Consider the following 27712-nt stretch of genomic DNA (forward strand, 5'->3'; position numbering starts at 1 on the left):
TATTGGCCGTGCCGGGTCAATCCTGCGCCAGTGACGCAAAGTAGCTCCTGGGTTAACCACTTAGACGCCCTCCGCCCTCATCTACTCTACTTCCGAACTACCATCCCAGCTTCCCACCTCACATCCTATTCCTATTCACTTCACTCTACTCCACCACCCTTTCTCGTACACCTCTTCTACTTGTATTTCCTCTCAGTTCATCCCCTTCGCAACCCCCCACACTCCTTCCTTCCTCTCTCTTCGACCCTCCTTCCCCGACCTCCCGGAGAGCTCGCCATCATGCCCTCCGGCCTCTTTTGTGAGTATCAACCCCCTCATGTCCAGGACACTTGCTGAGTGACTCACCAGACGACTTCTTTATCGTATTCTGGCGGCTTGCCGTCCTCAACATCTTCTTCCGCGAGATCCGGTGAGTATAGATGACTGCCGTCTCGCCTCGGTCGCGGGCGTTTCCCACCCCGCCAAATTACTGACGTCGCAGGCCGCGAGGCGCCTGGAATATCCCGAAGAAGGGCCCACTTCTCTTCATTGCCGCCCCTCATGCGAACCAGTTCCTCGACCCCCTAGTCCTCTTCAGCGAGGTTAGGAAAGAGTCTGGCCGCCGGGTGTCCATGTTGACTGCCGCCAAGGTGAGCTGAAAGCCATGGATGAATGTTCCGCTGACTCCAGTCCATGGACCGCAAGTTCATCGGCGCCGTTGCTCGTGCATTCCATTCCAGTGCGTCCAGCCAGTGTCCACTGTTCCCAACTGATCCCAGTTCCCGTCTCGCGTGCTGCCGACTACGCCAAGACTGGAACCGGCAAGGTCATGCTTGACGACTCTAACGGCCTCATCGTCCGCGGCGTCGGCACCACGTTTACGAAACAGGTCCAGCCCCGGTCGCAGATCCTCCTGCCCAAGTCGATAGGTTTTGCCCAGGCCGCGATCGACGAAGTCATTTCCGACACTGAGCTCAGACTCAAGAGCGAGTTCACGGTGCCCTCAAAGGACGGCAACTCAAACGTCAAGGCCACCAGTCGCGTCCGCACATACTGCGCCAATAAGGACGGATCCGGATACAAGCTCCTCCCGCACGTTGACCAGGAGCAGACTTATGGTGCCGTCTTTGACACTCTTAACAAGGGCAACTGCATCGGCATCTTCCCCGAGGGAGGTTCGCACGACCGTACCGACTTCCTTCCTCTCAAGGCGGGCTTCTCCATCATGGCTCTGGGCGCAATGGCTGCCAACCCGGACCTTGACGTCAAGCTCGTTCCCGTCGGCCTGTCGTACTTCCACGCCCACAAGTTCCGCTCCCGTGCCGTCATCGAGTTTGGTGCACCCATCAGCTGCACGCCGGAGCTCGTCAACATGTACAAGGAGGGTGGAGCCAAGAAGCGTGAGGCGTGCGGCAAGCTCCTCGAGCAGGTCCACGACGCACTCCGCACTGTCACTCTCCGTGCGCCCGACTGGGAGACCCTCCAGGTGATTTAGTACTTGCAACCTCTAGCTGACATCAGGTTGTCCAAGCCGCCCGCCGCCTCTACCGCGTTCCCGGCCAGAGCCTCACCCTCGGCCAGGTTGTCCAGCTCAGCAAGCACTTCATGGAGGGCTATCTCCACTACCAGCACGACCCTCGCGTTGTCGAGCTCCGCGAACGCACCCTCGTGTACAACCGCAAGCTTCGCGACATGGGCATCGCCGACCACCAGGTCGAGCGCGCTTCCAACACCTCGGTCCGCTCGCTTCTTCTTCTCATCTACCGCACTGGTCTCCTTCTCTGGTGGGGTCTGCTGTCGCTCCCTGGTGGTCTTCTCCACGCTCCCGTCTTCACTCTAGCCAAGATCATCTCGCACCAGAAGGCCAAGGGTGAGCACATCCATTCCCATTCGAGCTAACAGTCCAGAGGCCCTCGCTGCGTCCACTGTCAAGATCCAGGCTCGCGACGTGCTCGCCACCTGGAAGGTGCTCGTGTCTCTTGCCATTACGCCGCTTCTCTACCTCGTCTACGCTCTCGCAGCCCAGGTAATCGCATACAAGTACGACCTCATCCCCGAATACCGTCGCTACCTTCCGCTGTTCATGTTCGCCTTCCTTCCCTCGCTCGGTTACAGCGCTCTGAAGTTTGGTGAGGCTGGCATGGACGTCTTCAAGTCCCTCCGGCCTCTATTCCTCTCGGTGTGGCCGTGGAACCATCACGAGATCGACACGCTCCGCACCATGCGCGAGGAGCTGTCGGAGGACATCAACGAGGTTATCGCCGAGTTTGGCCCCAAGTTGTACGACAACTTTGAGAAGTCACGCTACATGCCGTCCGCGAAGTCGCCCCGCTCTCGTGTCAACAACGACTCTGTCCTCTCGCACCCGATCAACTGGCTCGACGACCGCATCTTTGGCTGGAACCGCCGCGGCTCGGCCGTGCAGGCGTGGGAGAATGCCTCGACCGGTGCCCGCTCCGAGCCTGGCACGGCTCCCGGTTCGCCGCGCATACCTGGCAGCCCGCGCGATTCGGATGACGAGGAGGAGGCGGACGTCGACTACGACGACATCCTCGCCGTCGTCGACATGTCTGGTGGTCGCGGTGCTTCGTCGCCCCGCCGCCGTGCTGGTCGCTCGTACTCGGACCTCACGCAGATGCGCAAGAAGGAGGAGGAGCTGAGCAACACCGAGGCCCTCCAGTCCGACTACCTTGCGCCTGACGCTGTGCCCGAGCACGTCCTCAAGTCGGACCTTGCGAGCTCCATCAATGAGGAAGCGCCGGGCCTTCACCAGCGCAAGCCGTACCCTCCTAATGGCGCCAACACCACTGGCAGTGCCCTCGGCCTCGACAGGGGCGAGTGAGCTGCGTCACATCACATACATCCAAACTCTCTAGGTCCTGCTGAGCCTCCAGGGTATCATATATTAGCTGCACGACTGTGAATAGATGCATCGCATGGGTACCGATTCATGCGGCATTCATCCGGGCAGCTCTCGAGCGGCCATGACTCGGAAACCGTGGACAGGTGGACGCGCCACACTGTGAGGGTTGGAGATTGTCCTCGCGTGGCTTTCCAAGCTCCTTTTCTTGCCGATCTTGCCTGCTAAGCTGCTAACCTCGAAACTCCCTGGAGACACTGATATACACATTACTTTCATTATTTTCGAGCACGCGATCGTGAGATCGTTGTTCATGTGGTTATGGATACGGATTACGGAGCTGCTCTCCCGCGTAGGGGAGGATAACGCTACTGACGCATCGACGCGCCATCATCCGCCACACCTTATACATGCCACGTACCATGGCCGTGGTGGCCGAGGTCGGGCGTGCTGCGCCCGCTGACGTTGGAGGTACGGCCCCAGCCGCGGACGTGGTCCTGTTCGTATGTAGTCTCACTGCCCTCCATGTGGCTCATGTTGCTCTGGCTAACTGAGCCGGGCTTGCCAGGCACATGGAGGAGCGAGTCGTCAACGGCCTTGGTGGCAGTGCACTCGATGGTTTGGGCCGAGGTGTTGCTGTGGATAGGGAGCTGAGGGAGGGCACTGACGGGAGGAACCCCGCGGAGACTCTTGGCATCCAGCAAGTCGGCATGACCGCCGGAAAAGAGCTTGGAGGGGTCGAAGCCGAACAAGCGCTGAAGAAGCATGCCAAGCGGGATCGTGATGCCGTGGACAATGATCGAGGTCATGATGATAAAGTAGACGACGGGCAGCACCATAGCGTACAGGCGCGGACGGGCGTCGTGAGGGACCCAGTGGAGGGCGACCTGGGCGTAGAAGAGCGCACCGACACCGATAGGGCCGAAGTAGCCGGCGAAGAGGGCCTCGCGCCATGTTGCCAAGGTGGGGATGACCGGCGACAGAGGTGAGCGATATTCTGACCAACCAACTCACGAGCATCCAAACCCAAGGAAGGCGGCGGACCAGCATAACACAGATGCCCAGGACGACAAGGCGCCAAGGAGTAATGCTCCAGAAATTGCCAAACTGGTCCCAAGGCATGATGGCGCCGATGAAGAGGAAAATACCCTGTGCGTTTAGTATGGACATGATGGAGTGACACTTACACTGTTGAGCAGGCAGTCGATAACTTCCTGGAAAGCCTGGCCCTCGCTACCCTCTCGGTAGCTGTCGTCCCAGTTCATGACATTGCCCACGACGAAGCACGACAGAATGTCGTCCGAGCCGAGGATCCCGACGATGCCGAGGGTGAGGAAGGTGATGGCGACGCAGAAGGCCAGATAAGACTCGTGCTCAATGTAGCTAAGAAGGTGTGAGTACATCTTTGTGGACCAGCTTACTGGTGCTTCTCGGCGTAGAGGAGAGCCTTGCGCGCGACGTAGCCGATCACGATCCCAAGTACGACTGACACGATGATCTGGTAGACCACAATGTCGTAGAACCTGGCGTGAGTTATGGAGCAGATGAGAGTCAGAAGATACTTACCACTGGCCAATAGCGCCACCGACTGTGCTGACCACATTGCCGGGCTCGTACCGCAAGATAAGGAGCAGGGGGATGAACAGGAAGGGGAAGCCCAAGCCATCGTTCGCACCAGCCTCGGCCAGGATAATGTTTCGGACGCCGAGGGGTACATACTTCTCGGCAAAACGGCCTGAACATGTGAGCAAGGGGCTAAGGTGGAGACCGATGTGCACATACCCTTGCAGATGGAGTTGGCTAGTACCGGGTCTGTCGGGGTAACGCAGGAACCGATGACCAGGGCCTCGCAGAACGTCATGCCCGGGATGAGGCCCCAAACCAGCAGACCGACGGTGAACCACGCGGTCGTCATCACTGGGAGCAGGAGAATTGAAAGACTGTGCTTCTGGCGCCAGATGTACTTCATCGGCAGGTTGAGGCCGGTAAACAGGACCTGGAGACCCATGACGATACGCGAGATCTGGTAAGTGACGTAGTCGAGCTGATGCTCGTCGCCGTGTACCCAGTCGATAGGTGAGAATACGCCCGCCCCAATGGGGCCAAAGGCGATACCTACAAGGAAGGCCATTAGCGCCTCAGCTGGATAGTCAGCTCGTGTGCATCGCTGCGTGTTTGGCATACACATGTAGAGGCGTTCCTTGAAGTAGAAGGACACGAGTCCGAAGAAAACGAGGTACCCGCCAAAGATGGCGAGCGACTGCGACGTCTCATTGATGTCAAGCTTGACCATGATGCTAGGGCACGGACGTTAGGCTAGGAAAATTTGGCCAAGACTTCAGCACTGAGGCTCGAGGTTGTAAGTTGAGGATAGAGACCAAAACTGGTGCCAAGAGAACCTAGCACAGGGGAAGTGCAATCAAAATCTGTTGATCTTGGATCGATAAACAGTAGGGTGTCTAGCGCCAAGGAAGGTAGTCCCGTGTCTCGCGGATTGCGAGCGGGCTGAAGTTGACTAGGGAGTAGGGGATGACCATTCAAGGTCCGCCAAGGATGCCAAGGCCAGAGTTGGGAAGGTACGGAGACCTGTTGAGCAAACGAGTTCTATTAGTGACCAGAGAAGATTTAGTTGACGTTGGACGTTGGGCGTTGGACTTTGGGTGACGTTGGGTGCAAAGTCCCAAGCAAGTGTGGCGTACGGTGACTGCGAGGTTGGAGGACCGGGGTTGCTTTCTTGACTGATTGCTGAGAGAACTGGGAGAAAGTTAGGAAGGATCAGTTCATGTCTGCTTTAGAGAGTTTTTAAGGTTAGCAGACGCGGTCTGAGCGTCCCTCAAACATGGAAAGTTGCCCCGCGGGGCGACGAAGGGACCGCCGCTGCCGAGAGTTCTAGCGTCCCAATCCTACCCATGTCCGCCCAAGCGGCGGTCCGAGCAGTGCTAGCAAGCTCTTGGCAGGGTAACGATCAAAGGCATACGCTATAAGAAGAGGTTTGAGCGGTTTATCTGTGTGGCAAGAGGAATGAAGAGGAAGGATTCGTTTATGATGCTCACATGTCAACCTCCACTTTGATCAGCTCTCCAAAAGCTCATCTGGACCGAAAAAAAACTGCCACGTGAAAACCATGTGCCTCTTTATTGTTCGGAATCAAATGGACTGCAACGGTGTGCACTGCTTGAGGCGTCATCGTAGCGTGCTGTCGCCTTCCTCGCGCAGCTAGCGGTTGTGCTGACAAGCGATCATTTCATTCATCTACCACACTTAACTCCATATCCATATCACCTCATCGAGCAACTCCAGCTCAATATCCTACCATGTCGGTCTCAGAGGATCCAAAGATCCTCGCCGACGCCCTCAATGTCGTCAAAGTACAGACTGTACAGCTCCGGCGGTGTCTCGAGGCAGAGGAGATCATGGAGGCTCTCAAGGCCGCATCAACCATGTTGTCCGAGCTTCGCACCTCGTCCCTCTCGCCGAAACAGTACTATGAGCTGTACATGGCTGTCTTTGACAGCCTCCGATACCTCAGCACGTACCTGTACGAAGCGCACGTCGACGGACGGCATCATCTGGCCGACCTCTACGAGCTTGTCCAGTGAGGCGTTCATCCGTGAGCTGGCTGACACACAGGTACGCCGGTAACATTGTACCCCGCCTGTACCTCATGATTACGGTCGGGTCGGTGTACATGTCCATTCCGGACGCACCAGTGCGCGAGATCATGAAGGACATGCTCGAGATGTCCCGTGGCGTGCAGCATCCGACACGAGGCCTGTTCCTCCGCCACTACCTCTCGGGCCAGACGCGTGATTTCCTCCCTGTCGGAAGCGAGGACGGGTGAGCTAGCTCGTTCTCAACGTCCAGCTGACAACAGACCTTTGGGCAACCTGCAGGACTCGATCGGTTTCGTGCTTACCAACTTCATCGAGATGAACAAGCTGTGGGTGCGGCTGCAGCACCAGGGCCATTCGCGTGAGCGCGAGAAGCGCGAAATGGAGCGGCGCGACCTGCGCATTCTTGTTGGCACCAACCTCGTGCGCCTCTCGCAGCTCGAGGGAGTGGAGGTCGAGATGTACCAGAAGATGATCCTGCCAGCGGTCCTCGAGCAAGTTGTCAACTGCAAGGATGTCATCGCGCAGGAGTACCTCATGGAGGTAGTTATACAGGTATTCACAGACGAGTTCCACCTGCACACGCTTCCACAGTTCCTCGGCGCAACAGCGCAGTTGCACCCCCGCGTCAACGTCAAGCAGATTGTCATCGCTCTCATCGACAGATTGGCTGCGTTTGCCGCGCGTGAGGCAGAGAATGAGGATCCCGACGAGAAGAAGCGAGGAGAAGAGGAGGCTGCCCGTCGCTTAGCGGACAAGGTCAAGGGCATGCGCATCAAGGGCTCACCACCAACATCGCCCACGGAGGCAAAGTTACCCTCGCCTCGGCCGGCCGAGGCGGACGAGTGGGCTAACACGTCGGTCGCGGACGGTGCAGAAACGGAAGGCCAGGGGAGCGAAGGAGAGAACAAGGAGACGGTGGACGAGTCCAAGGAGAACGGTGGCGCCGAGGGAGAGAAGAATGAGGAGGAGACTGCCGAGCCAGAGAAGCCTGCGCCGCACAAGTTGAGGACATTCCGCGGCATCCCCGAGGACGCACACCTGTTCGAGGTGTTCTGGCAACAGATCGTGGAGCTGATTAAGGTGAGTTCAATGTGGTATGAAACGAGCTGACGTCCAGGCTCGCCCAGATCTGTCCGTCCAGGACATCACCGCGTTGTTCGTGTCGCTCGCCAACCTCTCTCTCAGCTGTTATCCAGACCGGCTCGAGTACATTGACCAGATCCTGTCGTACGCGACGACGAAGGTCCACGACTACCAGAACTCGCCCGACCTCCATGCCCCGCAGACAACTGCCAACCTTTTAGCACTTCTTCTCGCCCCGATCCTTTCTTACCTCTCTGTCCTCACCCTGCTCGCCATACCCAGCTACATCCCCCTGCTTTCTGTGCAGCCTTACACGACCCGCGCGTCCATTGGCCAGGCAGTCGTGTCCAGTGTTCTCAAGAATGACACTCTCATTGAGACAACCTCTGACGTCGAAGGAGTCCTCGGCCTCTGTGCCGTGCTCGTGCGCGACCAGAAGGACTCGGCTAGCGGAGCACCCCGTCACGCCCGTCAACCGATTGACCTGCGCGAGATGGCTGAGGAGCAGGGCTGGGTTGCACGTATGGTGCACCTGTTCCGCTCCGAAGATCTGCACGTCCAGTTTGACCTGTTACAGACGGCCAACAAGCTGTTAGCCGAGGGCGGCGAACGGATCCGCTGGACCTTCCCGCCCCTTATTGCAAGCAGCATCCAGCTTGCACGGAGATTCAAGACGCGACAGCCGGACGAGAAGGACTGGGAGCAGCGCGTCACATCGCTGTTCAAGTTTATTCACCGCCTCATCTCGATCTTGTATACGAAGGTCGAGGCACCAGAGACTTGCCTCCAACTTTTCCTCTTGGCAGGACAGGTTGCCGACGACTGCGGCCTCGAGGAGCTGGCATACGAGTTCTTCGTGCAGGCGTTCGTCATCTACGAGGAGAGCATCTCCGAGTCGCGGGCACAGCTCCAGGCCATCACTGGGATCATCTCGGCGCTGCAGAGCTCTCGCGTCTTCGGGCCGGATAACTACGATACGCTCATTACCAAGGCGGCGCTTCACGGGTCCAAGTTGCTCAAGAAGAGCCACCAGGCGACGGCTGTGCTGTACGCGTCGCACATGTGGTGGCAGACAGATGAGCCTGGGCGGGAGCGGCACGAGGTCAACAAGCCACTGCGCGACGGCAAGCGTGTGCTCGAATGTCTGCAGAAGAGTCTGCGCATCGCTACGGGCTGCATTGACGAGCTCACCAGTGTGCAGCTGTACGTCGACGCGCTCGACCGCTACATCTACTACTTTGAGCAGGGTGTCGAGGCCGTCACACCAAAGTACATCAACTCTCTCGTCGAACTCATCACTTCCAACATTGACGCGGTGCACTCCACGGACGTGCACCCCGCCTCGGCGAGCCCACCTGGTCTCATCGACGGCATCAACACGCCCGACATGATTGTTAAGGTGAGCTCCCCTGCTCGAGACAGCTGACAGCAGCACTTTACCAACACGCTCCGGTGCATCCGTAACAAGCAGACGTTGCATGCCCAGCGGCGCGAGCCCGAGGACGAGGAAGACGGCGAGGAGCGCCCGCTTGTCGTTGACTGGAGCGCGGTGGATGTTGTCGGCGGCTGCCTGAAGATGGGCATCGCGTAGCTTTCTGGGTTAGTTTTTGTATAAGGGAACTTATGGATGATCATTGCAAGAGGGATGTGTGGTGGGCCTGCGTGAACCATGGCCCGGGCTATTCTGGAAACGGAGTCGAGAGTTGATTGGAACACCATTCCACCCAGGGGGGTGTGTGGTCTCTGGTAAGGCCCCAGAAAAGACAACCTTTTGCCTTGATACCGTCATGGTCCAGCGGTTGTCTTGTTCATAACGTGCATCGCCATGCACATCTGCAGACATGCAGGCAATATTCGTTTTCAGTTGCGTCGCTCCCGACTGAATACCACGTTCCCAAGCAGGCCAAGCGCAGTGTCCATGGTTTAGCCAGGTTAGTAAATGGGTGGCGAGTCATTGAGCGGCTTCCTTCGCTCTCCATTGATTTTGTTCACCGTCATCCACTCACTCTCTGGCGCTATCCTACCTCTTCTCCCATTCTCCTTCAATTTGTTGTGCATCAATAGCTTTTAGTTTCTTTGCCCGTATCCTATCCTCACATCAACGCCACCGTCGTCACAACCTCAACCTCGGACGGCGGGCGAAATCCAGTAGTAATGACGGCCACTTGGCGGGAACGCACCGGGGTTGAGCGACCTTGCCTTCCCCCGCGCTTAGGTTGCCTCGACCTTGGGTACCTGACCAACACAAGCCCAGCCGCGCACGCTGGTACAGCAGCCAACTGTACCTCGCACCTGCCATCTCCGCCTCGTGCAACGACCAGGCGAGCTGCAACGAGCGCGTCGCATCGCGCGACAAAAACTTCCTCCATAACCCCGCCAGCGGAGGACAACAATGAACCAGCGTCGGCGACGTTGCAATCTGCGCCCCGACCAGCGTCGCCGGCGTCAAGGGCACAGAGCCCGGCTTCAACACATGCCGTGCCGTCAATGTACACGTCGTTCCTTCCCCATGCAGTCGATCGACCGCATCGTGCAGAAAGACTCGTGCCCGGAGAAGTGGTCTGGCTGAGAGACTGCATCGAGATCGACTGGAAGAACCCATGGGAGCAGACAATGGCCACGCCAAGCGTGTCGCCTGCCAAGAGCTCCTCGGTGGCGTCATCTCAACGCGAGAATGAACACCTGCGGAAACGTGTCCGCCTACAAGTCCAGACCAGACCAGCTACGACGTCCTCGCGAGACGCCCGCCTCGAACTACTACGGGCGTCCGTCGCTACGGCAGAGCAGACATACCTCGGTCAAGTGTCCAAGATGGCGAAGGAGCTCAAGGAGCTCGGCGAGGACTTCAACCGTCACATGACCGCCCTCAAAGAGGAGCTCAAGAAGGTGCAAGACGAGCCTGTCCAGTGATGAGGAACGCCACAGTACCCACAAGTCATAGCGATACACAATATACCTGTTTCGCCGGTTACACGTCGCTATGCGACGGGGACACACGGTAGTTGGAGCTGTGGGCGGAATTGGTGCGCTGCATGCCCTGCTGCGCAGGATAGGGCGACCGCGGCGGGGATGGTTGCGGGGTGCGTCGCATTGGGGTGCGCGGTGGCGTTGGTGATGGGGATTGTTGTGGCATGACAAGAGCCGGAGCCTGTGGTGGTGTTGGGGCTGCGAACGCTAATATAGGTACGTCCGATTGACGCCGCGGCGTGGGCGAGCCGTCGCGCACGTACGCGCCACTCGAAACAGGCGTCCGCTCTGAGCGGTAGGAGCCGCGGTGGTCGCGGGCCTGTGCGGCGGCTGTGGCAGCAGCGAACACACCGCTTGGTACGTCGTATCCCTGCCCCGCGTACTCTTCTCCATGGGAGTAACTCTGCGCCTGGGGCCAAGCACCCCCTGTTTCTGGCACCTGCGCCTCCTCACGCTCACGTTCGCGGGCAGCTTGCTGACGCTCCCATTCCTCTTGCGCCTCTGCCAGTTCGCGGTGCTCGCGCTCGCGGCTCTCGGCCTGTTGGCTCTCCCATGCCTCCTGTGCAGCGAGGAGCTCTCTCTCTTCTCGTTCTCGAGCTTCGCGCTCAAGGCGCTTGGCCTCCTTCCTCCGCGCGCGGCGCTCCTCATTCACTTCGCGGGCCATGTTGTCTATGGCAACCCGCGCCGAGTTCGAGTACGCGTAGTCGGCAGGCGTAAAGCCCTCGAGGTTACGTAGTCCCATCTGCGCCCCGCGTTCGAGGAGCACTTGCACGCTCCCCATATGTCCCCATGCTGAGGCGTAATGTAGTGGCGTGTTACCCTGTAGGTCTGCCAGGTCCACATCGGCACCAAGTTCGCAGAATAGGTCAATGAACGGCGCGTTGTCCACTTGCGCCGCGTAGTGAAGGGGCGTCTTGCCAGATGAATTGGACCAGTCGACGATCCGGAAGAGGTCGTAATACGCCTCCGTCATGCGAAGACTTAACTCAATCGCGTGTCCCACCGGCCGTGGGGCGCGTGGTGGGAAGAGTGAGTCTGAGAGGAGCAGGTCCGTAAATGGTGATAAGCCGGGTGGAGCCGGTGCTGCTGCCAGGAAGTGGAAGATGTTGTTGTTATCCGCGTCCTACTGTAAGCTAGCACTGAAGGAGACGCACTCTTGAGAGCTCAGAGTCGTCGTGCCCGTACTCGAGGAGGAGCCATTCGAATGACTCGACGCTCAGTTCGAGAGCTGCCCATGCCAAGCTTGTCAAGCGCGCCTTATCCGTGTTCCGCAGGTCGCCTTTGTGCTGCAGCCTCATGAGGAGCGGCACGTTGTCATCTGAATCAGTTGGGTAAAGGGGAGAGCGGAGAGCCCACCACGCACGGCCTGCCGAATGCGGAGGCTTGGCTTGCGAATGACCTGTAGGCGTGAGCTGGGGGGCGGTGAGCCCGAGGTTAGCGGGCATGGCGCCGGGGCTGCCATGGTAGCTCTGGAGGGTTGGTGATGACCAAGGCGGATTGGGTTGGGCGCAGATGACCGAAGGCGGAGTAGGCCCGGTGTGGTCGGCTTGCTTACCACGTGGCAGCGTGGCGTCGTCTTTAGCCCGCCACCCATAAATCCATAAATCCATAAATGCGGTCTCGGTTATAGCATCCGCCGGTCAAGGGGCAAAGCGCTCCAAAGTAAAGCCACCTTCCCCCCCACACTCAGTTACAACTCTGGACATCGCCCACCCTTGGAACCCGCTCGCTTCCAACTCGACCGATATCCGATACATTCTACAATCTCTAGGCTCCTCCTCTATACTACTCTCCTTCTCCTTCCTCATCCTCATCTCCATCTCCATCTCGTAGATGTCCTCACTCCCACCACGGCCAAAACCCTGGGAGACAAAGAGTGCCGCAGCAGCCACCTCGAACCCCGCTGCCATCTCCACCTCCCCACCACCGGTTCCCATCACCACCACCGCAGAGGACATTGGCAGTTCTAGCGTCGCACCACGACTGCCAGATCGCCCGACCGGTCTCGCTGACAACTCGCTCGTATCGTCAGGTAAGTTGGCCCCTGCTCACGCACGACCATCTCGCTGACCTCGCTCTTCCATGCTCAACTATAACCTCAATCTCAATCTCACCTTGCTCTTCTACAGGCTACGGATCACGGTACGGCTCCACGATGAACAGCTACGGCGGCGGGTATGGGGGTATGGGCTCGATGGGCTCATATGGAGGGTACGGCGGCGGCGGTTATGGTGGATACGGCGGGATGGGTGGCGGATACTCGTCGTACTCGTCTCCATATAGCCGTTTTGGAGGTGGATACGGCGGCGGTATGGGCGGTTATGGGGGGTACGGCGGAATGGGAGGTTACGGCGTTGGCGGGATGGGTGGACCCGGCGAGGTGAGTTTCAGCTCTTGGCATTCCAGGTTGAGCTGACAACAGTACCCCTCCCTCACTGGCGCGATGCAGCAGCAGACTGCGCCTGCGTTCGCGGTCATCGAGTCGATCGTGACAGCGTTCACATCCCTGGCGCAGCTCGTCGAGAGCACATACATGGCGACGCACAGCTCGTTCTTCGCCATGGTCGGCGTCGCCGACCAACTCGGCAGCCTCAAGACCTACCTCGGCCAAGTACTTGGCGTGTTCAGCATCATGCGCCTTGGACGCCGGATCTTGAACTGGCTACGAGGCAAGAAATCTGGCCCTGAAAAGGGCTGGGCGAACGAGTGGAGCCGGGGTATAGGCCCCAACGGCGCCGAGGCGCCGCGCCCCTCGGCCAAGCCTCTCCTCCTCTTCCTTCTTTCGGCTATCGGCCTCCCCTACCTCATGAGCAGGCTGGTCAAGCTCCTAATTGCGAGCCAGCAGCAGCAGGCTGGCGCTATTGACGCGAGCGGCCAAGTCGACCCCACCAAGCTCACGTTTGCGCGCGCGCGCTGGGACTTCAAGTCTACCGAGGAGTGGGAGCTTGCGCTGCAGCCCGACGAGATTGTCGCTGTCCTCGAGCGCCGCGAGGGTGAAAAGCCAGGCGAGTCGGGGTGGTGGCGCGGACGGACGCGCGACGGGCGCCAGGGTTGGTTCCCGGGAAACTATGTCGAGGTTATCAAGAAGCGCGAGGACGCTCCGCAAATCCCTGGCCCCATGCAAGGGATGCAGGGGATGCCAATGCAGGGCCAGGGGATGGGAATGGGCATGGGCATGTCTGGCATGTCAAACATGGGCATGTCGAACATGGGCATGGGCATGGGCATGGGCATGGGCATGCAGAATGGCAACCCGATGGCCATGCCGATGGTGTAGCCGTAGTCGGCGGCATCGCGGCTGGCATGGCACGACACGACGTAGTGCGCGAGTGCGGCGCAGCATTATTCCCCTGTTCGCAGCGGAGGAGGCGGGTTGGGATGTCTCTCTCCACGTATGTACGCATATCCACTAGCGAGAAAAGGTTACGGCCTGGGGGCGACTGATGTTCACTGATGCGCGATGATTGCGAAGGTTGGGACACGAACCAACTGTGTCATAACCACCGTCCCCTCTCATTACATTGTCGTGATCTAAAAAGTCTGTACAACAGCTCGTCTACTTCTAGCGCACGCTACCGCGCCGATCGCGCTCATCGAGTCCAGAACTGAACATCGATCGTGTCGCCCTCCTTGAGCCCGACGTCGGCAGCCGTCCACTTCTTCGACTGCTTCAGTTGCTCTTTTCCTAGATGCAGCGTGCTCGTCCCCTTAATATGGAACTTCTTGTTAAACGCGCGCTGCAATCAGTTGATTCCCGCTCGAGCTCACTCTAAGCGCGCCAAAGTCTATACAGTCCCATCTCGGTACGCGGAACTCGGTAGGTAAGATGTCGTCCGTTGACGATGCGAGAAAGATCCCCATGTCGTCGGGGAGGTCCGTTGGCGTGGGTGGCTGTGGTGTGGTCGATGGGCTGCCACACCCTCGTCCCATGGTCCCGATGGCCGCGCGCGCATCCACTGCCGCAATATGTTCCGCGAGGCCGTTCCAAACGTGTGTGCGAGCACTGATGCGCGTCGCGGGAATGATGCGGCCGCGCGTGATACGTCCCCGCGTCTTGGGCTTGCGCGACGCCTTGGGCGTCAATCTGGGTCTCATACTCGGTGCCATGACGATTTGAGAACGCGGTACGTGGAGGGAATGGGTGGGGAAGACGTTGATAGTATGATGAGGAGTTGAGGAGGGAATGTTTGGAGGAAAGAAGAGCGGTTGAAAGGATGATCACTACTTGGGGGGTTGTAGCCATTTGCCCATGGGGCCCACTTGGCGCACAAACTTGACCCTCTTCCCTTGACACCACCTCGCCACCTGTGTGCGTGGTCTGTGCGCACAACCTCCAACCTCTGATAAACGTGTAGAGCGTGGTGGCGTTGATGACACTGCCTCGACGTGATCAGATCACTGGGTAAGGGTGGGTCGAGTGATGGTCTTGGAGGAGGGAGCAGAGGATGATTGCTGGTTGGCCTGGTTGCTGGTTGCTGGTTGCTGGGTAGCTTGGAAGCTGCAACTGCAACTGCCACTTCTATTGGCTCATCATCCATCGTCATGTCACGCAGCGCAGCTCTGCGAGTGACGATCAACTGCTTGACTACAGTATAGCCGGGGTTCGAATCATGTCCGCGACATCCTTGCTCAATACATCTCTTTAGGAGCGGAACGGTTCGGTGCGGCAGAACAGCCAACTCGCGGCCGTACTGTCGACCCTTTCGTACCCCAACACCCCCTCGACAATGTGGAGCACGATACTCGCGGTAGGCAGTACGAAACTGAGCTGCTTTCCGCCCTCCAGTTCCAGGCGGTCATATGTCTGTCCCAAGGCGAAGGGCGATTGGTGTAGTGTGATCTCGATCAGAGGTGGCTCATCGGTGCGGTTGTGGTTAACCCGGCACCACTGTGACAAGTAGTCGTGTAGGAGTTGCAGTGTTGGCGAGTGTGAGGCTTCGACAATCACCATATGCCGCGAAGACTGGACTCGCAGATTGTAGGGTGGGCGGAGGAGGAGGTCGTCTGGGCGAGGGAGGGCACCGACGAGTGGCAGGCGCTCGGGTTTAGGAAAAGAGGCGCGTGGAAATGTGCCGACATGCACAGTCTCCCAGTCATCACTTTCCTTTGCCGGCGCAGAATCTTGTAGCCTGGTCGGCGGGACAACTTTGGTAGGTTTATCTTGGAGGATCTCGCGAATCGCTCCTTCAAAGTACTCCCTACAGTTGTCGTTGGCGAGCACAACCGACGGTATGGAAATGACGAACCCGCCGGCCTGCTTGCTCCACTCGACGGCGGGCTTGGCGGTGGGCGATACCTTTTGTCAACGTGGTCAACAAACCACTACTCACATTCAGAAACAGGCGTAATTGCTTTCCCTCAATCTTGTCCGCCAACGCCTCGCCCAGCAGCTCATCATGGCATATACGACAGGCGGCATCAGCCCACGCCGCCACAAGGACGGCGGTCTGCTGCACGAACCGCGTATCGTCGTTGAACACGCCCCCGAGCGCTGCGTGGAGCATGGCCCACTCGGGATCTATCGTCGGCTCAGTGCCCAGAACATCCATGAGACGCCTGAAGGCAGGCGACGTCGTCGGCTCCCAGAGGTCGCGGATGGCGACGCGGACCTTTAGTGGCCTGGTGTCAGTTATGGGCGAGGGGCGAGGGGAGCTCACAGTTTCTCCATGTGCGGCCAGATGAAAGGAGGGTGAGAGAAACATGCTCTCTCTTGAGGCGTGAATCGTGTACGGTTGTTCGGAGCATGTTAGGTATCGAGTGTTGACCAATTGACCATAGTCACAGGGTTTCATCCAATCGCGGGTAACAAAGATCCTGAGGGCCCAAGGGTTTTGGTTGTCGTAAGCTTCTTACAGTCAACCTTTGAATGTTGAACGGGACTGTACCTACGTACCAACCCTGATATACTGACCACTCTTAAGCTCTCAACAACCTACATGTTCTTCTAATTCTCCAACGCCACGCTAATACACTTCTAAATTGCTACGTGTAGGTCACAAACGTTCATGTCACATTGTTCTACGATGCACATCACGATCAAGCCAACCCCTGAGTGGCTTGCCGCATTACGACCCGATCCGACACGCTCGGACCCCCTGTGCCCTGCCCCATGAAGGGAGAGACGCGTTCGTTGTGACGCGTCATCTGTCTGCTGACTGGACCCCACTCCTTGCTGGCTGCTGCATATGTACATATAAAGGGCAGGGTGCCTCGTCTTATTCTCACCCCACTCTCTCATACAACCTCAACAGCCGCCCAGAATGACAGTTACTCGCCTCCCGCCTGCCGCAAAGCTTAGCCTGATGGACAGGAAGAATGGTGTGTATCTACTTATCCACGGCATTCTGAGACCCAGTCCGTGACTCGTTTGACTCTATCAAGCCAGAGCTCGAGAAGGAGATTTCCGACATGCTCGGCACTGCGTGGACGATCGAGGTCGACCCCAAGGACATCGTCCCCTATCTCACCAATGACACCCAGGGCAGGGCTGGCGATGTGATCCGCGAGTGAGTAAACCCCAAGGTTGGTTCTAACCTCAGATACATGAACGGTGCCGTCTGGGGTCTTAAGAACTTTATTTCAAACAACAAGGATAACGGCAAGAACGAGTTGAACACTGCCGCTCCCAAGCACATTCTCAGCTTTGACATGGACGAGGCCGGCAAGTACGAGTACTGCGGCCCTATGATCAAGGACGGCGTGCTGTACGTTGTCTTCAACCCCAACAACTTTTTCTGCAACGTCGACAGCGGCCTCGAAGAAAGCAAGTTGCTCGAGGTCATGTCCGCCTCTCCGGCCGCCAAAGCCGAGGTTCTGTCCCCGACCGCCAAGCTTAGCATCGCCAAAAGGTACGACCCCAAGTCTGAAGGACTGCGCAAGCAAATCGCCGACGCCCTCAACATGCCTGACATCAAGCTCGTCCCCAACTTTGAACACAACTACACCAAGCTCAAGGCGGCCCAGGAGGCTGGTGTCGACATCCGCAAGGATTGGGAGGAGGCGCTGGCCCGCGCAGCCATCGATTACTTTGACGAGCTTCGGTTCTCGCTCAATAGCCACAAGTTCCCAAAGGACGATCTCCTGCAGGAAGCGTTCGCCGAGGTCGTCACCGAGAAGGAAATCGTGCTCCGCGCTATCGACGAGCTCAAGCACGGCGGGAAGCGGAGTGAGAGCTGCTTCGAGAACGGCCGCCTCTACATCGATTTTACGCCCAAGACATTCTGGGTGAACGCGGGTGGGGCGGGACAAATGATTGTTGACCGGCTCAACGAGGTCGCCTAAGCACGGAAATGTAGCATATGTAATGGTAGAGATATGGATCAGTTTCTCCGCCACTATAGTAAACCCTTCGCCAAGCTTGCTCCGGTTGCTCTCACCGCACCGCTGACGGCGGCTGCCGAGATCAGCAATGGCGGCCCAAGTCACGTGATCGGCGGGATTAAACTGCCTCCACCCCGTCCTGGATCATCCGACGAAAAGTCGAATTTGCCACCCACCACCCACCATCACCTCATTCCTCCAGTCAACAAACCAACATGTCTTCAGCAGTCGCTGTGGGTCTCGGCGCGCTCGGTGCCGCGTTCGCCGGCCGTGTCGCGTGGCAGATGATGAGCCGTGGTGCCGCCGAAAAGTTTGTCAAGGGTGGGTTCAAGCCCAAGATGGACCGCAACGAGGCTATCGCGATCCTGGGTCTGCGGTGAGTGCTTGGAGATGCGCAGAGATCTGGAGACGTCTGAGGATAAAGGCTGGAGCGTTCAAGTGGTTGCTGCTTCCGAGTTGAGTCATCTCGAGTGTGACGCGAACAAGTCGCCGCCCCCCTCTCTCTTTCCCCCGTCTTCATCTAACCTTCCCCAAACACATTCACATTGCCGCCCAATCCAATGCGAATGGCACCGACAGCACTGTTCTCCTTGTGCTGGAAAACGCGCAGGCAAACTTTTCCTGCATTCTACTGCTGCGCCTCAAGAAAGTCTGCTGACCACACCACAGTGACCCCCTCACCGTCAACAAGCTCAAGGATGCACACCGCCGCCTCATGCTCGCCAACCACCCAGATAAGAATGGCTCAGCTTACGTAGCTGGCAAGATCAATGAGGCGAAAGCTCTTCTTGAGTGAGTCTAGATCCCGCGCGGACGATGAGGAGGAGGATGGCAGGAGATGTGGCAGTTGGTGCCACTTTTGCGGTTTCGCTGTTTCTTGCGTCCCAGGTTGTTCAAGCTGACCCGCAGCAAGACGGTCCGCAAGTAGATCTGTAGCACTATACTTTAGCGACGAGGCGTATTCCATAGAGAGACGAACGAGCACTTGTTCTGGATCTCTGTGGTGGCATTGGTTCAAGGCACGCCTCCCCTTCGCCCTCCACCTCGACCTCCACCTCCACCTGGTTGAGTAATGTCCGAACTGGGTAAATCAAGCGCAGTTGACGATTGACGAATTGACGCAGCTCTTTTGGCATGAATGGTTCAATTCCCTAACGCTGCTAACATGACATCAGTTTCTGTTCAACCGACTACCCATCCTGCCTGCTATCACCGGTGTCCCCTCGCATCGCGCTGACCCCACTAACCCGAGCTAAAAAGGCAATGTGGTTTTCTTCTCCGCCCACATTCCCTCCTCAACACCTCTCCGTCCTCGACACCATTACAAACGCCATGAAGTTCCTCTTCGCATTGCCTGCCGTCCTCGCCGTGGCGGTTCCCAGAGGAGGCGGCAAGGACAAGGGTCACCATCACCACCACGACCTCGCCGGCCCCTCCCTCCAGCACTGGCCCAAGGCTGCTGCCGATGCACTCGACACCATGATCGCGAGCAAGGCCAATGCCTCCAACTACGCCATCTTTGACTGGGACAACACGAGCGACCGCTACGATCTCGAGGAGAGCCTCATGCCCTACCTTGAGAGCATCGGCGTGCTCACTCCGGACAAGCTCGACCCGTCCCTCCGCGTCGTCCCGTTCAACGAGGGCGAGTCGATCTACGGCTATTATCTTCGTCTCTGCGACATTGACGATAAAATCTGCTACTGGTGGGCGGCGGCTGTGTTCAGCGGTATCAAGCTGGACGTGCTCAAGGGCCACGTCGACGACCTCATGGGGCTCAACGGCACAATTAAGACGACCTACGCGGATGAGAACGGCACGCGGATTGACACCGAGGTCAACACGCCCCAGATCTTCCGCGGCCAGGTTGAGCTCTTCAACCGCCTCATGGCCAATGGCATCGCCGTCTACATTATTAGCGCGGCTGCCGAGGAGCTTGTTCGCATGGTCGCCTCGGACCCTAAGTACGGCTACAACGTGCCGCCCGAGAATGTCATTGGCGTGTCGCTCCTTATGAACAACTCGGGCCTCCTCACAACCGCGCGGAAGCAGATTGACGAAGGAATGTTCAACAATTCAAACGGTAACTTTGTCCTCACCCCGATGCTGTGGACGCCGGCGACCTGGATGACGGGTAAATGGGCAGCCGTGCTCTCGTACATCGACCAGTGGCAGCTCCCCGTCCTCGCTGCCGGCGACACGCCCATTTCTGATGGGCCGATGATCTTCCACGGCATCAACCGCGATGACGGCATCAAGCTCTGGGTAAACCGCAAGGCCAAGTATATGGACGAGATTGCCAAGATGAACGAGACGTTTGCGCTCGAGCAGGCCGAGCGCGGTCGCCCTGTCACAGCGGACAAGGGATGGGTGATTGTCACTCCCGAGGAGATTCAGTAGAAGGACTATTGGATTTGATTAGGACCATAGTATTAGGACCACTGCTAAACCGGCTATGAATGAACCCTGTGTTCCTGGCGGTAAGCGCGTGTCGCGTCCCAACTTGCCACCCAACAGCATCGATAAACGCGCCAAACCCCTCATCAACTTCGAGGTGTCTCCATCTCTCCCCTCTCCATCGCTATCTCTAAACGAGGTGGCGAGGGAATCCCTCGTCACCTCTACGTTGCTCGCCATGAACAACAACATCAAGGGCAAGCCTCCGCCCTCCTTGCCGAATCAGGCTTTGGAGCCTCGGCAGCCTTCTCCAGCATTGGAACAACGTTTCAGGAGCCCATCCGCATCGCGCCGTCAGAAAACACTCATTGTGCTTGCGCTCGCGCTCGGCGCATCGGCGACCTTGTCTCCAATAGCACGCAATCTCGTACGGCTCATTGTCCTACCGCCCCTGCTCGGCGCGTTTGCGCTCACGATCGGCATCGCCGCGCTGCTTGTCGCCGCTGGCCGTGCCGAGGCCCGATCCCCACCCACGCCGTTCTCGAGCCTTCAGCATGCCGCGACACGCCCTTTGGCGTTTACCACTCCTACTCGATGGAAGGAGTTCATTGCCGGGATGGAGAGCGAGGCAGGCGGTGCTGGAAGCCGGTTGCGTGCTGCTGGGGTGAGCGACGCGCTTGCCGAAGCGGCATCCGCCCCTCTTCCACAATCGCCGCTCGCAGCAGCGAGCCGCACTGCTGTACCCGGGTTCGAGACCCCAGCCGTCGCTGCGCGCCTCGACGCGATCCTCGGCCTCATCCGCACCTTCTACGTATTGCCGTGGTACACGAAGATCTCGCCGTCGCGTGCCTTCCCCGACGCCGTCGAGAGCATCATCCGACATGCACTCGGATCCGCGGCCAAGCAAGCCCAGGACGTGGACTGGCCCTCCGTCGTCACCGCGCGCGTACTCCCCCTCGTCACTGAGCACTTCCAGCACTTCCGCTCCGTCGAGCACCTCGCCGCACCACCCAGTAGCCCCGACAAGGGCCTCCCCCTGCCGCTACCTACCCACGCGCATCCGGCGCTCACTCCCCGCAACGTCTCCCCGGACGCTGACATACCCGCCATCGAGGCACACCTCCGTGGTCACGTCCAACGCGCGCTGCTCGTCCTCCTGCCCGAGAAGGAGCGAACCGACGTCGTCGCGATCATGGTACGCGAGATCGTGCTCGGCGCCATTATCATGCCCGTCTTCAACATGCTCTGCGACTCGGACTTTTGGAATCGCCAGATCAGCGAACAGGGTGCCAAGCTCCTGCATGAGCGGTGCGTCCGCAATCTTTCACCAATTCGTATGCTGACAACAGGAAACAGGTCAACAAGGTCCTCTCGGCGCTGTCAAGCGTCCCGTCAGCGCCATCAACCAGCCCAAGAACTAGGAAGACGGATGGTATGACCACCAGCATTACAGCTCACTCGGCTACAAAGGAATTTGAGGAGTTCATGCGCTCCCTCCCCAAGCTGCGCACGCTCGGCGACGCGCGACGCCTCCGTGCCGACGTGGACCGCGAACTCCGATCCGCTCGGGCTGCCCAGAAGCTAGCAGGGTCTGAGATGGACAAGGATGGACGGCGGGCGGTGCGTTACGTCCATCGTCTGGAGCGAGCACGCTGGCAAATCGATCGCCGCATCGCTCAGCTCTCTGGCAAGGCTGAGAGCCCGACGCGCGCGAGCGACTCGCCTCTCGCACGATCTGCTACCGTCTCGCTCGGCACCATCCTCGGCGAACCGGCGTGCCTCGCGTACTGGCTGGAGTTCATGGAGCGCCGAGGACGCTCGCATCTCGTACAGTTCTGGCTCACCGTCGAGGGATTCAAGGACCCGCTCGACGCGTCTGGCGGCCTAGGACTCAAGACTGAGGACCGAGGCATGAACGAGCGAACCATGAAAGACGATATGGCGTTCCTGCATTCGACGTACTTCAACTCGGAGCATCGTATCGCCGTGTCTCCGCACCTTGTTGAAACAATCGCGGAGCTGGCAGAGAAGCAGGGCCCGCTCACGGCCGAGCTTGTTGATCAAGGCAAGCGCGTTGTCTACAATGCCCAGAGGGACGTGTACCTCCAGATGGAGGAGGGAGATTGGGATGCCTTCCGGACCAGCGAGTTGTATCTCAAAGCTTTGAGTGAGCTCAAGGATTCAGTTCGACCGCGCATTACCAGGACATCGTCCCACAGCCCGCCCTCATCGCATACGCAGCACCTTGTTGCTCCAGTTCCCCAACGGCGGAGCACGAGCGACCAGCAGCAACCTCCGCGTTCGGCCCGGCTGTCACCACGACCATACCTGGTCAACGGCAGCTTTGCGCCGGTGACGCCGGCAGCGCCGTCGACTGTCACGTCCACCACGGCACCGGACTTCACCAAGCGGCGCATCACGCCTGAACGTTCTGCGTCTACCTCGCCTCGCTCTGGCTCCATCCCAGCTAGAACATCAACACCACCGCCTCGGCGTTCAGTCTACCTGAACACATTGATGGGCGCTGACGAGCCGTCAGAGCGGGATCCACTTTTCTCGAACGACAAGACGGACGACGAATACGAACACCTCGAGGCGCAACGGATGGAGGCTCTCCAGACTGCGCTGAATGAGATTATTGCCGAGGACGCTGGCAGCCGCAAGGTGTCTGAATCGCTGGAAGGGCTCGACTCCCCACAGTTGGTGGGCTTTGACTTTGACGTCGACCCACTGAGCATGTCTACGCCGGGGCTGATTGAAGCGACGGCGGCCACGGATCCTTACCATCCACTCGCTGGGCGCAAGATTACCTCTCGCTCGGCTGAGGACCTGAAAGGTCTCGCAATGTCGCCTGTACTTCCAGTTCCAGCTGCTCCCCCACGTGCACCTCAACTAGTGCGTCGTGGTAGCGCCGACAGCAACCTGCATCGCCGCTCCAAGAGCATCTTCATGGACGACTTGCCGTCCGACGACGAACCCGACGCGGAGTCGGCCATCGACATCCTGGTTCCATCCAGTACTGCGAGTGCCGTTCCTGGCGACTTGCAGTTATCGGGACAGATTGCACGACTGGAGGGCAAGATTACCGAGTTCAAGAAGCAAGACGCGCTGCTGGACGGGCTCATCCGGCAAGCCGAGCTTACCGGCAACGCCAAGGAGCTCAAGCTGCTCCACCGATCTCAGAGCTCGCTCCGTCGCGAGCTGCGAACGGCCGAGCTCGAGGTTGCGCAGTACCGGCGTCAGGAAGAGGAAAACCGTCTCGTGCCGGGACGCACTCGCGGTACCATTCTACGCGCTGTGGCAGAGGACCAGGTCGTGCGGTACACGCTCGAGATTGCTCAGACGCAGGACGAACGCGTCGTTCTCGCGTGGCATGTGGTGCACCGCTACAACGAGTTCTATGAACTGGATCGGGCACTGCGCGACGACCCGTCTATCAGCGATGCGATGCGCCACGTCGTGGACCTGCCTAGCAAACGACTCGTGCCGCTCACAAATGCGGGTTTCATCGAGTCGCGCCGCGCCGGTCTGCAGAAGTACATCCAGAGCATCCTTGCGCAGAAGGCTCTGTGCGACAGTCGGCTCGTGCGCAACTTCCTGTCCGAGCGGCCCCAGCAGCCGCGCAGCTCCAACCTTGCACTCGCACCTACGCGCATTGTGCAGACACTATACCGCACAGTCGCCATCGGATTTGAAGATGGGTCGATGCCCCCGATGCTCGACCTCATGACGCAAGGCCTCAGTCGGCAGCTCGCAGAAGTGGCTGACGGTGTGCAAGGCGTGACAGACGAGCTGGCTGTGTTGATGCCTGCGCTACTGCCATGGGCGAGGGTCGAGGCTTCGACCTCCTTACCAGTTGCTAGCAAATCCTCAGCGGTGACAACTGCCGCGATTACGGTGGGCGGAGATTCTGGCGACACTGCCGTACCCGCACTCGAGAACGCACTCCCGCCTGCGCTGCAGCCTCTTGGGGGAGAAGGCGCGGCTGGTGGCTTTACGGCACCGATCTGCGACCTCTTTATTGAGGTGTTTGATTTGAAGGAGAGCAACTGGCTGCGGCGGCAGGCGATCGTCATCATTCTGCAACAGGTGCTGGGAGGTACGATCGAACGAAAGATGCGAGACAGTTTCCGGCGCTACACGGCCCCGCGCAAGGTCGACCGCGTGCTACGGGTCTTCCAGGACGCGATGTGGCCCGGCGGCGCGCGGCGTCCGGACTCGCCGCCTCGCACGGACGCGGACCGCCTCGACGCGCGCATCACATCCTCGCGTCGTCTGGGCATGCTCATCCCCGACGTCGCGGCCAACATGATCGGGCGCGGCAACGCTCGCCGCGCCGCGCACCTCGTGTGGGGTGCACTGCAGGACCGCCGGCTCAACCAGCACCTCGTGCTGTGCATTTTTGACGAGATTTTCGGCGCTTTGTTTCCTATTCCCAAGTAATAATCAAACCCAAGGGTAATCTTGGCCTGTTGGCCTGCATGCAATGACTAATATTTGTATGCTCTTCAGATCTCACCGGCCCAAATCGCATCCATGATCATCTTGAAGATTACGACGTCCTCGCGCGCGTCCTCGGGGCTAGTCTTGACCGGTGTCCCCTTGACGATCGCGTCGTAGAATGCGCGATATTCCAGCGTGAACGCGTCCTCGTAAGTCGGCCGGATGGTCTCCTCGACATGGTCCCCGTCACGGGTATACTGCACCGAGGCGGTAATAGGAAGGCCCTTGACGTACGGCGTATCGTAGGAGACCTTGACACGCCGGTCAGAGAGGTACGCCTCGATATGAGCGTCGAACACGCGCACATTGTCGATCCCGACTTCGTAATACGCCACGAAGCCGTCGCTGGTGTGAGCTATTCCTCCTCTCTCATCTCCCCCCCCCCCCCCCCCCATACACACAAACTTACTACTCCAACGTCGCCCAGATCCAATTACAGTCCCCACTCCGCACCGCACTCAACACACGCCGCGGCATACCAACCAACTCGCGGAGCGCGCTGATGTCGTGGCTCGACAGGCCGGTTAGGAGGTTCCACGTCTTGCTGTCGCGCTCGGTATGGGTCCCCAACGCGTCTGCCAACATGGCCTCGGAGCGGACCGCGCGCTCGCGGGCTGCGGAAACAGGGATGTCTGAGTCAGCCCGGAGGGGTGGGGACGTACCGTCAAACTTTAGGGGGAAGGAGCCAGACTGGGAGACGAAGAAGGCGTTGTGGCCGATGATGTCGCGGACGCGCACTGCTGTTAGCCCAACGTCCCCCGCACTTCCCAACCCTCCCACTCCCCCCACCCGACCCTCCCACTCCACCCACTCCCCCCACTCCCAAACACGTCCATGTCCCCGCCTCCTCTCTGCCCCCCTCCCCCCGCCCCCCGCCCCCGACATACCATAAGAAAACTTGGCCCCAGCCACCATGTCCTTGACGCGCAAAAACGCCTCGGCGTACCGGCGCATAAAGCCCACGAAACACACTTTGCCCGACTCGCGAGCCGCCGCGGCAACAGCATCGGCTCCAGCGACGGTGAGCGCAAGCGGTTTCTCAACGAACACATGCTTGCCAGCGCGCAGGGCTGCGATGGACTGCTCGACGTGGTACTCATTCGCACTCATGATCATGACCACGTCGATTTCGGGGTCCGCGAGAACAGGATCCAGAGTGGTATACGTTTTGGGTACGTGGAACTTGCTTGCTGCATGTTGCAGGGCGCCGGGTGATATGTCGACGAGTGCTAGCGTCCGGAAGAGGTGGGAGCAGAGGAGGAGGGTTGGGAGGTGCGTGTTGAGCGCGACCTCTCCGATGCCTACGACCTAGTCTCAGTTTGATAGGAACGAGAGCTCACCGCTACGCCGAGTGGCTTGTCCATGCTGACTGGTGTTTGAGAGAGTTTAGTGATTGAGGTGAACGCTTGGTAATGAACACAATCCGACAGAAGATACCGCACATTGCCATGACGTAACTTCAAAATCCGAGGGCCTAGGTGGAGGCCGCCCATCACCTCCTATCTATGCCATGCCACTAGTAGCCATAAGTAGACTACGCCCGTATCGCACTCCCACTCTCTCATTCCATCTCACAATGTCCGCTAACAAGGTCATCATCTTTGGCGTCACCGGTGTGCAGGGCGCGTCGGTCGCGCGCGCCCTCCTCACCAACCCCAAGTTTAGCGTGTGGGGCGTGACCCGCAACCCGGCCTCCAAGTCGTCGCAGGGTGCGTCTGCGTCACTACATGTTGGGTGACTAACGGCAGAGATGGAGAAGCTTGGTGTCAACCTCATCAAGGGTGACCTGGGCGACGCAAGCTCGTACGCCGACGCACTCAAGGGCGCCGCTGGCGTCTTCCTCAACGTCAACTGTGAGGTGCCTTTTGGGCGTGCTGACTCAGTCTGGGCCCATTACAAGGGTAACAACGCCGACGAGGCACGTGACATTGAGATGGCGCAGTCCAATGCCGCCGTTGATGCGTGCAAGGCCGCCGGCGTCGGACTCGTCGTCTACTCGGCCCTCGAAAGCGTTGGCAAGTTCCCCATTCCGCACTTTGACGCCAAGGCTGAGGGTGAGACCATGAGTCCAAAATGATGGCACTGACTCAGTGGTAAAGTATATCAAGGCGCAGGGCGTGCCCGCCACGATCCTATACTCGTCGTACTACTTCACCAACCTCCTCAGTGCCAAGCTTGAGGAGCGCGGTGACGAGATCGTACTCAAGCTCCCACTTCCCGACGATACGGTGATTCCCGCCTTCAACCCCAACCAGATCGGCCTGTTTGCGCGCCTCGCCTTCGAGAACCCTCAGGAGTGGACCGGTAAGTTTTATTCAGAGTGAGCTAATGCAGGCAAGGACATGTTTGCGTGTGGTGAGAATGTGCGCGTCGACAAGATCGCGTCGGTCCTCTCCGACCTCTCTAGCCGCAAGTACGTTACTATGGGCGTGAGCCGGGACGATTTCCTCGCCCTACCTGGCGAGATGGACCAAGGTAAGTCTTGGTGATTTGGGGATCCACGAGATGGGTCTGATCCCAGAACTGTGGCTCAACTACCGCGCCTTCGTCGACGGACTCATGTCACGTAACCCAGAGGAGAGCCGCAAGCTCGTCCCCGAGGTCCAGGACTTTACGACCTGGGTCAAGGCGGACAAGGACGCGGTTGCCAAGTTTGGTCTGCGCTCGTAGCAGAAATGGTATGGTTTGGAAGAATGGATGTGGATGTATCATATGAGGAATGTGGCCACGGATAAACCGGGCGCGCTTCGGTGTTGCCGGGCCGAGATGATGCCGATCCCGACTCTTGACTCCAAGCGCCAAGATGACCAGAAGAGTGGGGTGGGGAGGATTTCTCATTCTCATCTTTCGTACCGCGTACAGAGTACAGCGGGGACCGCCGCCGGTACGGGCGCCGCGGCTGGTACGGGGGCCGTGGCCAAGATGGACAGATTGACTAATACTTGTATACATAACTGTATACTGTACACAACCATTCTTTTGCTTTTGC

General features: G+C 58.9%; 14 protein-coding genes across 14 annotated transcripts; 9 read left to right on the top strand and 5 right to left on the bottom strand.

Annotated features, from left to right (window-relative positions):
* Positions 1-279: 279 nt before the first annotated feature.
* SCT1 (uncharacterized protein) lies at positions 280-2821 on the top strand (the record flags this gene model as incomplete). The annotated part of the gene is made up of 7 exons (XM_060600116.1): positions 280-298; positions 349-409; positions 482-629; positions 670-718; positions 759-1465; positions 1501-1849; positions 1887-2821. The coding sequence occupies 7 exons, from the start codon at positions 280-282 to the stop codon at positions 2819-2821; spliced, it is 2268 nt and encodes a 755-aa protein (XP_060456742.1).
* Positions 2822-3243: 422 nt separating this feature from the next.
* On the bottom strand, positions 3244-5132 carry CcaverHIS019_0402980 (uncharacterized protein; the record flags this gene model as incomplete). Its single annotated transcript, XM_060600117.1, has 7 exons — positions 3244-3783; positions 3854-3988; positions 4027-4222; positions 4261-4362; positions 4406-4574; positions 4622-4981; positions 5024-5132. The coding sequence occupies 7 exons, from the start codon at positions 5130-5132 to the stop codon at positions 3244-3246; spliced, it is 1611 nt and encodes a 536-aa protein (XP_060456743.1).
* A 1021-nt stretch (positions 5133-6153) lies between these two features.
* On the top strand, positions 6154-9127 carry vps35 (uncharacterized protein; the record flags this gene model as incomplete). Its single annotated transcript, XM_060600118.1, has 5 exons — positions 6154-6434; positions 6470-6676; positions 6714-7533; positions 7571-8935; positions 8969-9127. The coding sequence occupies 5 exons, from the start codon at positions 6154-6156 to the stop codon at positions 9125-9127; spliced, it is 2832 nt and encodes a 943-aa protein (XP_060456744.1).
* An 896-nt stretch (positions 9128-10023) lies between these two features.
* CcaverHIS019_0403000 (uncharacterized protein) lies at positions 10024-10446 on the top strand (the record flags this gene model as incomplete). The annotated part of the gene is made up of 1 exon (XM_060600119.1): positions 10024-10446. One exon carries the CDS (start codon positions 10024-10026, stop codon positions 10444-10446), a length of 423 nt encoding a protein of 140 aa, XP_060456745.1.
* A 58-nt stretch (positions 10447-10504) lies between these two features.
* Positions 10505-11965, bottom strand: AVO2 (uncharacterized protein; the record flags this gene model as incomplete). The annotated part of the gene is made up of 3 exons (XM_060600120.1): positions 10505-11626; positions 11658-11821; positions 11863-11965. The coding sequence occupies 3 exons, from the start codon at positions 11963-11965 to the stop codon at positions 10505-10507; spliced, it is 1389 nt and encodes a 462-aa protein (XP_060456746.1).
* A 371-nt stretch (positions 11966-12336) lies between these two features.
* On the top strand, positions 12337-13780 carry PEX13 (uncharacterized protein; the record flags this gene model as incomplete). The annotated part of the gene is made up of 3 exons (XM_060600121.1): positions 12337-12535; positions 12633-12883; positions 12926-13780. 3 exons carry the CDS (start codon positions 12337-12339, stop codon positions 13778-13780), a joined length of 1305 nt encoding a protein of 434 aa, XP_060456747.1.
* A 313-nt stretch (positions 13781-14093) lies between these two features.
* On the bottom strand, positions 14094-14610 carry CcaverHIS019_0403030 (uncharacterized protein; the record flags this gene model as incomplete). The annotated part of the gene is made up of 2 exons (XM_060600124.1): positions 14094-14240; positions 14272-14610. The coding sequence occupies 2 exons, from the start codon at positions 14608-14610 to the stop codon at positions 14094-14096; spliced, it is 486 nt and encodes a 161-aa protein (XP_060456748.1).
* A 535-nt stretch (positions 14611-15145) lies between these two features.
* CcaverHIS019_0403040 (uncharacterized protein) lies at positions 15146-16171 on the bottom strand (the record flags this gene model as incomplete). Its single annotated transcript, XM_060600125.1, has 3 exons — positions 15146-15799; positions 15834-16122; positions 16161-16171. 3 exons carry the CDS (start codon positions 16169-16171, stop codon positions 15146-15148), a joined length of 954 nt encoding a protein of 317 aa, XP_060456749.1.
* Positions 16172-16763: 592 nt separating this feature from the next.
* Positions 16764-17784, top strand: CcaverHIS019_0403050 (uncharacterized protein; the record flags this gene model as incomplete). The annotated part of the gene is made up of 3 exons (XM_060600126.1): positions 16764-16821; positions 16859-17009; positions 17043-17784. 3 exons carry the CDS (start codon positions 16764-16766, stop codon positions 17782-17784), a joined length of 951 nt encoding a protein of 316 aa, XP_060456750.1.
* Positions 17785-18038: 254 nt separating this feature from the next.
* PAM18 (uncharacterized protein) lies at positions 18039-18751 on the top strand (the record flags this gene model as incomplete). The annotated part of the gene is made up of 3 exons (XM_060600127.1): positions 18039-18199; positions 18493-18615; positions 18733-18751. 3 exons carry the CDS (start codon positions 18039-18041, stop codon positions 18749-18751), a joined length of 303 nt encoding a protein of 100 aa, XP_060456751.1.
* A 404-nt stretch (positions 18752-19155) lies between these two features.
* On the top strand, positions 19156-20223 carry CcaverHIS019_0403070 (uncharacterized protein; the record flags this gene model as incomplete). Its single annotated transcript, XM_060600128.1, has 1 exon — positions 19156-20223. One exon carries the CDS (start codon positions 19156-19158, stop codon positions 20221-20223), a length of 1068 nt encoding a protein of 355 aa, XP_060456752.1.
* Positions 20224-20458: 235 nt separating this feature from the next.
* Positions 20459-24663, top strand: TRM8 (uncharacterized protein; the record flags this gene model as incomplete). The annotated part of the gene is made up of 2 exons (XM_060600129.1): positions 20459-21528; positions 21570-24663. The coding sequence occupies 2 exons, from the start codon at positions 20459-20461 to the stop codon at positions 24661-24663; spliced, it is 4164 nt and encodes a 1387-aa protein (XP_060456753.1).
* A 65-nt stretch (positions 24664-24728) lies between these two features.
* CcaverHIS019_0403090 (uncharacterized protein) lies at positions 24729-26087 on the bottom strand (the record flags this gene model as incomplete). The annotated part of the gene is made up of 5 exons (XM_060600130.1): positions 24729-25068; positions 25133-25355; positions 25386-25460; positions 25611-26031; positions 26064-26087. The coding sequence occupies 5 exons, from the start codon at positions 26085-26087 to the stop codon at positions 24729-24731; spliced, it is 1083 nt and encodes a 360-aa protein (XP_060456754.1).
* A 212-nt stretch (positions 26088-26299) lies between these two features.
* CcaverHIS019_0403100 (uncharacterized protein) lies at positions 26300-27393 on the top strand (the record flags this gene model as incomplete). The annotated part of the gene is made up of 6 exons (XM_060600131.1): positions 26300-26432; positions 26472-26576; positions 26607-26777; positions 26815-27027; positions 27058-27198; positions 27245-27393. The coding sequence occupies 6 exons, from the start codon at positions 26300-26302 to the stop codon at positions 27391-27393; spliced, it is 912 nt and encodes a 303-aa protein (XP_060456755.1).
* Between the last annotated feature and the right edge of the window lie 319 nt (positions 27394-27712).

Source organism: Cutaneotrichosporon cavernicola, assembly GCF_030864355.1.
Source record: "Cutaneotrichosporon cavernicola HIS019 DNA, chromosome: 4".
In the NCBI taxonomy this organism is placed as follows: domain Eukaryota; kingdom Fungi; phylum Basidiomycota; class Tremellomycetes; order Trichosporonales; family Trichosporonaceae; genus Cutaneotrichosporon; species Cutaneotrichosporon cavernicola.